Below are 12,001 nucleotides of genomic sequence, written 5' to 3' on the forward strand. Positions count from 1 at the left end.
TAAATCCCTCTCTCACAAAATCAAAAAGAGAGGATTTATGTGTTTTTCTGATCCCTCATCATCCTGCTTTAGTGATCACCACTACTCTCTTTCCCAGCAGCACCTGGAACCATGGAAACTCTATGCGACTGTTGGCGTTCTGCTTGGCATCGACATCCTGTCCCTCATGATCTGGCAGATTGTTGATCCTTTGCACATCACAGTGGAGGTATGAGCATTTTCATTTTTGGTTTAGTTGTAACAGTTTTTTGTGAGTACCCATGTAGATAACTTTGCTTTAGTTGTAAACATTTGTTTTCTTTGTTTTCATAAGACTCGTACGTCTTTTCTTTCCTTGCAAATTTGTTTTATACAACATAGTGCTACCTTGATTGAGACCAATGGTAATGTTTCAAATTGTCATGCACTAAAAAGGGAGCACTTTAATGAGTAAATCTTCATGAGCCATGTAAATCTTGCGAGACAAACATTCATTAACTAAAACAAACATTCATTTCCAGTCAAACATTTAGGCTTTTAGAACATTACACAATCCTAGGCTGTTGAATTTGTAGCTGGTGAGGTTCTTGACCTGTGTGTTTATTGTGTTTACCTGTTTTTCTTTTTCTTGTGTTTTTATTGGAGCAGAAATTTACCAGAGAAGCTCCCAAGGGGGATCTTGATGTTTTGATCCAGCCCTTACTGGAGCACTGCAACTCAGAAAAGATGAACACCTGGCTTGGTGAGCAGAACACTAGCTCAACGTGCCTTCACTATTTCTCTCAAATTTTCTTTTTATCAAAATTGTTGCTTGCACTTGCAGTGCATTTCAACCAAGTTAAAAGACAGTCAGAACTGCAGTCCTTATAGTAAAACTGACCCATATACTGGATCTGTTTCATATATTACCTATTCCAAAACAGCAAATACAAGCTGAATTGCTCCTCACTGCTATTATCGAATTAATCTGCAGGTGTGGTATATGGTTATAAAGGCTTACTACTGCTGCTTGGCATCTTCCTCGCCTATGAGACCAAGTCCATCTCTACAGAGAAAATCAATGATCATCGTGCTGTGGGCATGGCCATCTATAATGTTGCCGTAAGTTTAAAGTGGTGTGTGTGTGTGTGTGTGTGTGTGTGTGTGTGTGTGTGTGTGTGTGTGTGTGTGTGTGTGTGTGTGTGTGTGTGGCAACTCCCTGGAGGTGGTTTTTGCTGGCAATATCTTTTCAGAGGGCAAAAATAGTTACTACACAGCACTTAGCTACACTAACTGCTTGCTAGCATTCAAAACCCCTCACGGTGTGGTTTATTTTTTATTTTTACAGGCCCCATGTCCTATGGCTCATTAATCTGATTAGTTGAAGTTAGCCTACAATCAAAGACAGATGTTTAAGCAATCACCTGCAAGCACAAAATAAAACTAATCTTCCCAAAGTCCCACGCAGCTTAGCTAAAGTTGGCCTTTAGTGAAGAAAGGCCAAAGTAAGAGCTATCTAAAGAAATATGAGGAAGACAACCTGATAAAAGGAAAAGGTCAAAATATAGCAAGTTACCTCCCTATCAATCTTCTCTTGTAGTAATATTGTTTTTTCACTACGACTTAATTGACAATACAAATCACTAATTTCTGGAGCCATCTTTAGAACTTCATATAGACTGAAAAATAGGGATGGGTATTGAAAGACCCTTATGAAAAGAACATCGAGGGAACAGTTTACCCTGCCCGGGATAGGGTTACCGGGGCCCCGCCCTGGAGCCAGGCCCGGGGAGGGTGCCCGAGGGCGAGCGTCTGGTGGCCGGGCCTTAGTCCATGGGGCCCGGCCGGGAACAGCCCGAAGAGGAGACATGGGCCCATCCTCCCGCAGGCCCACCACCCGCAGGAGGCGCCATAGGGGTTGGGTGCATTGCGTGCCAGGTGGCGGCCAGGAGCGGAGGCCCTGGCGGACGACCCCCAGCTGCCAAGACTGGCAATAGGGACATGGAATGTCACCTCTCTGGTGGGGAAGGAGCCTGAGTTAGTGCGTGAGGTTGAGAGGTACCGGCTAGATATAGCCGGGCTCACCTCTACGCATGGCTTGGGCTCTGGAATCAGTCTCCTGGAGAGGGGCTGGACTCTGTCTCAGTCTGGAGTTGCCCCTGGTGAGAGGCGGCGGGCTGGGGTGGGTATTCTAATATCTCCTCGGCTTGCTACCGGTACGTTGGGGTTTTTCCCGGTGGACGAGAGGGTTTGTTCCCTGCGCCTTAGGGTCGGGGAACGGGTCCTGACTGTCATCTGCGCTTATGCGCCAAGTGGCAGTTCGGAGTACCCAGCCTTCTTAGAGTCCCTGGGGGGGGGGGGGGGGGGGGGTGCTGGAAGGTGCCCCACCTGGAGACTCTGTTGTCCTGCTGGGAGACTTCAATGGTCACGTGGGTAACAACCGCGAGACCTGGAGGGGCGTGATTGGGAGGAACGGCCTCCCTGATCTGAACTCGAGCGGTGCTTTGTTATTGGACTTCTGTGCTAATCACAGTTTGGCCATAACGAACACCTTGTTCAAACATAAGAGTGTCCATAAGTGCACGTGGCACCAGGACGCTCTAGGCCGTAGGTCGATGATCGATTTTTTAATCGTATCAGACCTGATACGATTGCAGACCTGCGATCATATGTTCTGGACACTCGGGTAAAGAGAGGGGCTGAGCTGTCAACTGATCACCACCTGGTGGTGAGTTGGATCAGGTGGCGGGGGAGGACACTGGACAGACCTGGTGCACCTAAACGCGTAGTGAGGGTGTGCTGGGAACGTCTAGCAGAGGCCCCAGTCCGCGAGATCTTCAACGCATACCTCCGGCAGAGCTTCAGCAGCATTCCGAGGGAGACTGGGGACATTGAGTCCGAATGGACCATGTTCAGCGTCTCCATTGCCGAAGCTGCTGCATTGAGCTGCGGCCGCAAGGTGGTTGGTGCCTGCCGTGGTGGTAATCCCCGAACCAAATGGTGGACACCAGAGGTGAAGGGAGCCACCAGGCTGAAGAAGGAGTCCTATCGGGCTTGGTTAGCCTGTGGGACTCCGGAGCAAGCCGACAGGTATCGACAGGCCAAGCGGAATGCAGCTCGGGCAGTGGCTGAAGCAAAAACTCGGGTGTGGGAGGAGTTCGGAGAGGCCATGGAAAAAGACTTTCGCACTGCCTCGAAGAGATTCTGGCAAACCGTCAGGCGTCTCAGGGAGGGGAAAGCGGTGCTCTACCTGCACTGTGTATAGTGCTGGCGGAGCGCTGCTGACGTCGACTGAGAAAATTGTCAGGCAGTGGAAGGAATACTTCGAGGACCTCCTTAATCCCACTGACACGTCTTCCGAGGAGGAAGCAGAGTCTGGGGATGAGGGGAATGACCCGCCAATTTCTGGGGGCGAGGTCACTGAGGCAGTTAAACAACTCCTTGGTGGCAGAGCCCCTGGTGTTGATGAGGTCCGCCCCGAGTTCCTGAAGGCTCTGGACGTTGTAGGGCTGTCCTGGTTGACACGCCTCTGCAATGTTGCGTGGAGATCAGGGGCAGTACCTGTGGACTGGCAGACCGGGGTGGTGGTCCCCATCTTTAAGAAGGGGGACCGGAGGGTGTGTTCCAACTACAGGGGGATCACACTCCTCAGCCTCCCTGGGAAAGTCTATGCCAGGGTGCTGGAAAGGAGAGTTCGTCCGCTAGTCGAACCTCAGATACAGGAGGAACAATGCGGTTTTCGTCCTGGTCGCGGAACACTGGACCAGCTCTTTATCCTCTCGAGGATACTTGAGGGTGCATGGGAGTTTGCCCAACCAGTCTACATGTGTTTTGTGGACTTGGAGACGGCATTCGACCGTGTCCCTCGGGGTGTCCTGTGGGAGGTGTTGCGGGAGTATGGGGTGTCTGGCCCATTGCTACGGGCCATTCGATCCCTATACAACCGTTTCAAGAGCTTGGTTCGCATTGCCGGCAATAAGTCTGACTCGTTCCCGGTGGGTGATGGGCTCCGCCAGGGCTGCCCTTTGTCATTGATTCTGTTCATAATTTTTATGGACAGGATTTCTAGGTGCAGCCAAGTGGTGGAGGGCTTTCGCTTTGGTGGCCTCAGAATCTCATCTCTGATTTTTGCGGATGATGTGGTTCTGTTGGCTTCATCGGGTGAGGGCCTCCAGCTCACACTGGAACGGTTCGCAGCCGAGTGTGAAGCAGCGGGAATGAGGATCAGCACCTCCAAATCTGAGGCCATGGTTCTCAGCCGGAAAAGGGTGGAGTGCCCACTCCGGGTCGGGGATGAGTTCCTGCCCCAAGTGGAGGGGTTCAAGTATCTCGGGGTCTTGTTCGCGAGTGATGGGAGAAGGGAGCCGGAGATCGACAGACGGATTAGGGCTGCAGATGCAGTAATGGAGACGCTGCACCGGTCCGTCGTGGTGAAGAGGGAGCTGAGTGTAAAAGCGAAGCTCTCAATTTACCGGTCGATCTACGTCCCTACCCTCACCTATGGCCACGAGCTGTGGGTAGTGACCGAAAGAACGAGATCGCGGATACAAGCAGCAGAAATGAGCTTCCTCCGAAGGGTGGCTGGCCTCTCCCTTAGAGATAGGGTGAGAAGTTCGGCCATCCGGGAGGGGCTCAGAGTAGAGCAGCTGCTGCTCCACATCGAAAGGAGCCAGCTGAGGTGGTTCGGGCATCTGACAAGGATGCCCCCTGGGCGCCTCCTGGGTGAGGTGTTCCAGGCATGTCCCACCGGGAGGAGGCCCCGGGGCAGACCCAGGACACGCTGGAGAGATTATATCTCTCGGCTGGCCTGGGAACGCCTTGGTGTTCCCCCGGATAAGCTGGAGGAGGTGGCTGGGGAGAGGGAGGTCTGGGCCTCTTTGCTTAGGCTGCTGCCCCCGCGACCCGGCCTCGGATAAAGCGGATGAAGATGGATGGATGGATGGATGGATGGGTATCGAAAACCAGTTCTTGTTGAAAACCGGTTCCCACTGTTTCAATTCCTTGGAATTGTTTGCCATTTTTGCAAACGCTTCCCTTATCGATTCCAGTCGCCCCGAATGACGTCACCACGTTGCGGAGCGTCATTTACCTGGCAGGAAACACGGCGGCTCAAACGCTCAAAAGTTTGATTATACTTTACGAGAACGGATACTTGCAAAGTAGATATTTCATTTAAGGGAGGAAACACTACGAATATGCAAAAGCATTTGGTCACAAAACACGCGATAACCTCAAATGAATGTTGTGTTTTTAATTCCGCTCCGGACTCGTGGATCTCAACCCAGCAGCAGCGGTAACGTTTGCACGTCCTCTCCCGTTAATGCAGCAGGTAAATAATCAACTAACAGTGCATATTATGTTAGCGTGATCTGCCTTATTACAAACCTGCCATTACTGTGCATTTAGGCGACCATGATGAGAGAGACAGAGTCTGGCTCAGATGCTGGCAGTTCTCGCTGCAGTCTACCGGTAGCGTCTCCTTTCAGGCCAGGATAGACGAATGTCACCAAGCAGTGACTAAGTTTGTGGTAAAAGGCTTGAACCCATTTGCCACAGCAGATGCCCCTGAGTTTAGATAAGTGAATGTGTTTAATTGTAGGCAGGGACATTACTGGATATTCTTGTGTAATTGCTACTGAATAATTTATGTTATACTTTGTTGTTGCTACAGAAGAATATTTATTTTATTATTTTACATCTACAATTTTTTTTCCTGGGGACCCTCATTGAAGAGCCATAGGCTGGATCTCACTGTTAGGTTTGTAAGGCCATGTTACTCTTAAATTTCTATCTTGTTCAAAGAGAAGATATAAAACAAAGTTCTAAGCTAATCGACCTTAGTGATCTCCTTTTTTAAAAAGAATCGATAAAGAATCGAATTGTTAAACAGAATAGAAAATGGAATCGGAATCGTGAAAATCTTATCAATACCCATCCCTACTGAAAAAGGCTGCTGATCCTTAATTATGTCAATAATCTGAACATTTATGAACCAAAAAAAAAGAAAAGTTTCACATTTATTTGTATTTTCTGCTCTTGGCAGTAGAATCGCAGATCCTGTGTACTTTGTACTTTGTATGCTGAATCAGCATTCCAGCTCACATATGCTGTACAATATTCATTCATTACTACTGAGTCATTTTTTTAATTTTAATGTTACAGCTGGAAGTATTTTTAATGAGTTTATATATACACTACTGAGTTAATCAATAACATTGTAGCATAACTTTGCATATCTACTGTTAATTGAAATCCTCAAAGACCGCTAAGGCTGGAAGTGCGAGGCTTGTGAAATGGGACGGTCTAGCCTCCGTCGCGTTGCCCAGGTTGCCTAGCAACCATGACACCAACCGCTGGAAATGTTTCATACAGCATTGTTTGACAGAAATGAAAGAGAAAATCTTTTGTTTGTTTTCACATGAGCTTTGTGTGATTTGATAAGTATCGGAGGCTGAGACCACGGGACTGTAAAACATGATTGTTGGGCTTCATTTCCTTACTGAACAGTCATTTTAAGATTAGTTAGTAAATAAAAATTAGCTAATGTTGTTCATGACACGTCGTGGTGAAGAGGGAGCTGAGTGTAAAAGCGAAGCTCTCAATTTACCGGTCGATCTACGTCCCTACCCTCACCTATGGCCACGAGCTGTGGGTAGTGACCGAAAGAACGAGATCGCGGATACAAGCGGCAGAAATGAGCTTCCTCCGAAGGGTGGCTGGCCTCTCCCTTAGAGATAGGGTGAGAAGTTCGGCCATCCGGGAGGGGCTCAGAGTAGAGCAGCTGCTGCTCCACATCGAAAGGAGCCAGCTGAGGTGGTTCGGGCATCTGACAAGGATGCCCCCTGGGCGCCTCCTGGGTGAGGTGTTCCAGGCATGTCCCACCGGGAGGAGGCCCCGGGGCAGACCCAGGACACGCTGGAGAGATTATATCTCTCGGCTGGCCTGGGAACGCCTTGGTATTCCCCCGGATAAGCTGGAGGAGGTGGCTGGGGAGAGGGAGGTCTGGGCCTCTTTGCTTAGGCTGCTGCCCCCGCGACCCGGCCCCAGACAAAGCGGATGAAGATGGATGGATGGATGGATGGATGTTCATGACACTAAAGTCATGGTAAAAGGCCTGTATTTGTTTGGAGCTTTACTTAGTCCCTAAGGACCCTAAAGTGCTTTACACTACATTCAGTCATCCACCCATTCACACACACATTCACACACTGGTGATGGCAAGCTACATTGTAATGTAAATGTAAATATAAAATGGCCAATATTAAAGTTAGTATCATATTAATCATGGTCAGTTATTACAGCAGTGAACTTGAACTCTGTGTCAAATACTGAGCTTCAGTAAACATTCAAGTTGCAGTTATTTATATTTCCTATCACTTTATATCTTCACTCAAAGACAAGTATCTTTGACAGTGTACAAATAGATATATTATATATAAGAGACAAATATTGTTAATTTATTATGTTGGCATTACTAAATTTTGCTCAGTGCTTTTGTAAAAAGGAAATGTACGAGCTGTGATAACACTGAGTACACTGATATATTAAATATTCTTTTATTGGGTGAGAAAATCAGACCATGTCATAACTGCTTTAAGTCATACAGAATAGATATCAGAGCCTTAAACAGGCTGACTTCTGCTAAACAGTGTTGGTCAAGTTACTTGAAAAAAGTAATCAGTAACTAATTACTGATTACTTCCCCAAAAGAGTAATCCCGTTACTTTACTGATTACTTATTTTCAAAAGTAATTAATTACTTAGTTACTTAGTTACTTTTTAAAAACACGATTTAAAACCCGAATAGGTGATAAAGCGATAGATCTGTCAGCCCAATTCTACTTTTTCTGCATAATCATCATACAAAATGTAATCAAATGGAAAAGTCTCTTTTTAAAACTTGTTTTATACTTTTAATATTTTCACTTTATGCATCAAGCAAAAATTAAATTATATGCAACATTCTCTGACTGGAAGAAATTTGTTTAAACCTATTTTCTGCACATTCCAGCACATAAAATAAAATATTTTTTTTTGTGTTTATACTCACTCTTTCAAATAGATGCAAGTAAAACACAGCAGAAAATAAATAAAATCAAACACTAGCGGTCCTTTTGCTCTATTTTCACCTGTAAAGCAGGAGTTGGGTAGGCGGAGGTTTACCATGGTACAGGTGTGCCGCAGCGGTCAGTTGAAGAATCCGCGAGTTTCTCTGTGAATTTCCCATTACGTCGTAGCGCACTCGGTGTTTGCTTGGAAGTTTAGGGTTTTTTTCGCTGTAAAAAGAAGTTTTCTTCCCACGAACAGCGGACGCTAATGTTTTTGTCACTTTTTATGGAATCAAACTTAAATTAAGGTCAGTGCTTCCACGCTTTAAACGCTGCATGCTCATACTCTCTCACGCACTCGATATATGATCCATTGTTGATCTGCACACAGCTGTTGTCACGAACATCGCACTTGCTTACGTCACTGTCATGAGACACTCTCGCAAAAAAATCACGGTTTTAGTAACGCAGTAACGCAGCGTTCCTATGGGAAAGTAACGGTAATCTAATTACCATTTTTGCAATAGTGATCCCTTACTTTACTCGTTACTTGAAAAAAGTAATCGGATTACAGTAACACGTTACTGCCCATCTCTGCTGCTAAATGGGTCAAACTGGGCAGAAAGTATACAAACACATAACATCCTTATAGAACATGATGTAACACTATAGATGAACTTACCTCAGAATATATAAAGCAAATAAACAATTACAGCAATATGTTGCAACAAACACAGCAGTACTACTAATCCAAAATACTCAAAGCTTCATAGAACTGAAACAAACATTTATTTTTAGGTCCATTCTGCTGCTGATACATACTTTAGGTTTCTGAATATTAAACTTGTTTCTGCCTTTCATAGTGTGTAACTTGAAGGCCCTGAGTACTTTCTTCCACACTGAAAACACTGGAATGATAAAATTATTTGAACATTGCCTAATAAGACTGATTCAGCACAGACAATTAGTTATTTTAAACTTTTCTAGCAGTCCTTCACAAACAGGGAACAGTCTGTCTATTCTCTCCATCTTTCCAGCTGCTGCTGGCTCTTCCTCCTCCTCTGCCTCACACACTGCTGAGTTTGTCCTGGTGGATCATCAGGGGTGCAAAGCCTCACAGATGATGTGCAGCAGTGGGTCCCTCATTCTGTCCTCACTCTGGACACTTGCAGTTGTCACACATGGAAATCAAATGTGTGATAAGCTGCAGGATTCAAACACAAGTGTAACTTATAAATACATGTTCATACTTTTATTACACAATCAGAGAGAAAGAAAAAGAGAGAGAGTGAAGGACAGACAGACAGGTGACAGTCTCAGGTGTATACACTGCTACAAAATAGCACAAGAGAAGGCATTTGAGGGCTGCATTTCGGCAGCCTTTGAATTGGGACAGCCTTCGTCGCATCGCTGTGACGTAATCGGCCTTAAAAGGCAGCCTTTAAGGCTGCAGACCCTGAATTGGGATACAGCCATTATCTCTCCAGCGTGTCCTGGGTCTGCCCCGGGGCCTCCTCCCGGTGGGACATGCCCGGAAAACCTCACCCAGGAGGCATCCTTGTCAGATGCCCGAACCACCTCAGCTGGCTCCTTTCGATGTGGAGGAGCAGCGGTTCTACTCTGAGCCCCTCCCGGATGGCTGAACTTCTCACCCTATCTCTAAGGGAGAGGCCAGCCACCCTTCGGAGGAAGCTCATTTCCACCACCGTGATCTCGTTCTTTCGGTCACTACCCACAGCTCGTGGCCATAGGTGAGGGTAGGGACGTAGATCGACCGGTAAATTGAGAGCTTCGCTTTTACGCACAGCTCTCTCTTGACCATGACGGACCGGTGCAGCATCCACATCACCGCAGCCGCAGCACCAATCCATCTGTCGATCTCTGGCTCCCTTCTCCCATTACTCGCAAACAAGAACCTGAGATGCTTGAACTCCTCCACTTAGGGCAGGAACTCATCCCCGACCCGGAGTGGGCACTCCACCCTTTTCCGGCTGAGAACCATGGCCTCAGATTTGGAGGTGCTGATTCCCGCTGCTTCACACTCGGCTGCGAACCTTTCCAGTGCGAGCTGGAGGCCATCACCCAATGAAGCCAACAGAACAACATAATCTGCGAAAAGCAGAGATGAAATTCTGAGGCAACCTAAGTGAAAGCCCTCCACCACTTGGCTGCACCTAGAAATATTGTCCATAAAAATTATGAACAGAATCAATGACAAAGGGCAGCCCTGGCGGAGCCCATCACCCACCGGGAACGAGTCCGACTTATTGCCGGCAATGCGAACCAAGCTCTTGAAACGGTTGTATAGGGATCGAATGGCCCACAGCAATGGGCCAGACATCCCATTCTCCCGTAGCACCTCCCACAGGACACCCCGAGGGACACGGTCGAATGCCTTCTCCAAGTCCACAAAACACATGTAGACTGGTTGGGCAAACTCCCATGCACCCTCAAGTATCCTCGAGAGGATAAAGAGCTGGTCCAGTGTTCCGCGACCAGGACGAAAACCGCATTGTTCCTCCTGTATCTGAGGTTCGACTAGCGGACAAACTCTCCTTTCCAGCACCCTGGCATAGACTTTCCGAGGGAGGCTGAGGAGTGTGATCCCCCTGTAGTTGGAACACACCCTCCTTAAAAAGGAGGGTGTGTTCCCTGTGGTCCCTGGTGGTCCCCTTCTTAAAAATGGGGACCACCACCCCGGTCTGCCATTCCAGGGTTACTGCCCCTGATCTCCACGCAACATTGTAGAGGCGTGTCAGCCAGGACAGCCCTACAACGTCCAGAGCCTTCAGGAACTCGGGGCGGACCTCATCCACACCAGGGGCTCTGCCACCAAGGAGTTGTTTAACTGCCTCAGTGACTTCGCTCCTGGAAATTGGTGGGTCATTCCCCTCATCCCCAGACTCTGCTTCCTCCTCGGAAGACGTGTCAGTGGGATTAAGGAGGTCCTCGAAGTATTCCTTCCACCGCCCGACAATTTTCTCAGTTGAAGTCAGCAGCGCTCCACCAGCACTATACACAGTGCAGCAGAATACCGCTTTTCCCTCCTGCGACGCCTGACGGTTTGCCAGAATCTCTTCGAGGCAGTCCGAAAGTCTTTTTCCATGGCCTCTCCGAACTCCCCCCACACCCGAGTTTTTGCTTCAGCCACTGCCTGAAGGTGCACCAGGTCTGTCCAGCGTCCTCCCCCGCCACCTGATCCAACTCACCACCAGGTGGTGATCAGTTGACAGCTCATCCCCTCTCTTTACCCGAGTGTCCAGAACATATGGTCGCAGGTCTGGTGATACGATTACAAAATCGATCATCAAAGTGTGGCCTAGAGCATCCTCGTGCCACGTGCACTTATGGACACTCTTATGTTCGAACAAGGTGTTTGTTATGGCCAAACTGTGATTTGCACAGAAGTCCAATAACAAAACACTGCTCGGGTTTCAGATCAGGGAGTCCGTTCCTCCCAATCACACCCCTCCAGGTCTCGCAGTGTAGTTTTTCACTGTCGTCAATCGTCGTTTGCAATATAGTTTTTTCTCTTTTGTGTTCTGACTTTGCTTCTGCTGCTTCAATTTATGATCGGGTTACACTGTTAAACATCAAAGATTCAATGGAGAGCTACTGTGGCAGCTGGAAGAGCTACAGGAAAACTTTTTTCTCCTCCTTTGGTGTGTTCCCCACCTGAGTGCATGCTACTCTCCGTTTTGCTCATGACAGAGTCGCAACCCTGCCCAGAAGGTCCACAGGTGTGCACAGGTGTTTAATTCAAGTGCCGCTGCATTCAGCTGTTGATTTCGCAGATAAACCATCATCTGTTCGGTTCGCCCTGCTTAATGTTCGCTCCACAATGAACAAAATATTTATTCTAAATGATCTCTTTATTAAATTTTATTAGATTTTATGTGTCTGAGTGAGATGTGGCAGAACCGTAAGGATTATGTTTACTTGAATGAAATCTGCCCGGCTGGCTGCTCTGTCATTGGAACTCCGCGTCTTTTGGG

At 47.6% G+C, this 12,001-nt stretch overlaps 1 protein-coding gene across 2 annotated transcripts in view; it reads left to right on the plus strand.

The window, feature by feature from the left end:
- gabbr1b (gamma-aminobutyric acid (GABA) B receptor, 1b) overlaps positions 1 to 12,001 on the plus strand; it is a 115,444-nt gene that overhangs the window by 82,776 nt on the left and 20,667 nt on the right. Inside the window, exons 13-15 of one of the 2 annotated variants that reach the window (XM_085378101.1) lie at positions 98 to 208; positions 628 to 721; positions 953 to 1,080. In XM_085378101.1, coding sequence (XP_085234227.1) covers positions 98 to 208; positions 628 to 721; positions 953 to 1,080 — 333 coding nt within the window. The remainder of the gene's footprint in view (positions 1 to 97; positions 209 to 627; positions 722 to 952; positions 1,081 to 12,001) is intronic. The other variant, XM_085378100.1, reaches the window with a different exon arrangement.

This window comes from Diplotaxodon limnothrissa, linkage group LG18 (genome assembly GCF_057381915.1).
Source record: "Diplotaxodon limnothrissa isolate DT_005_m linkage group LG18, D_limnothrissa_male_GT1.1, whole genome shotgun sequence".
NCBI lineage: Eukaryota > Metazoa > Chordata > Actinopteri > Cichliformes > Cichlidae > Diplotaxodon > Diplotaxodon limnothrissa.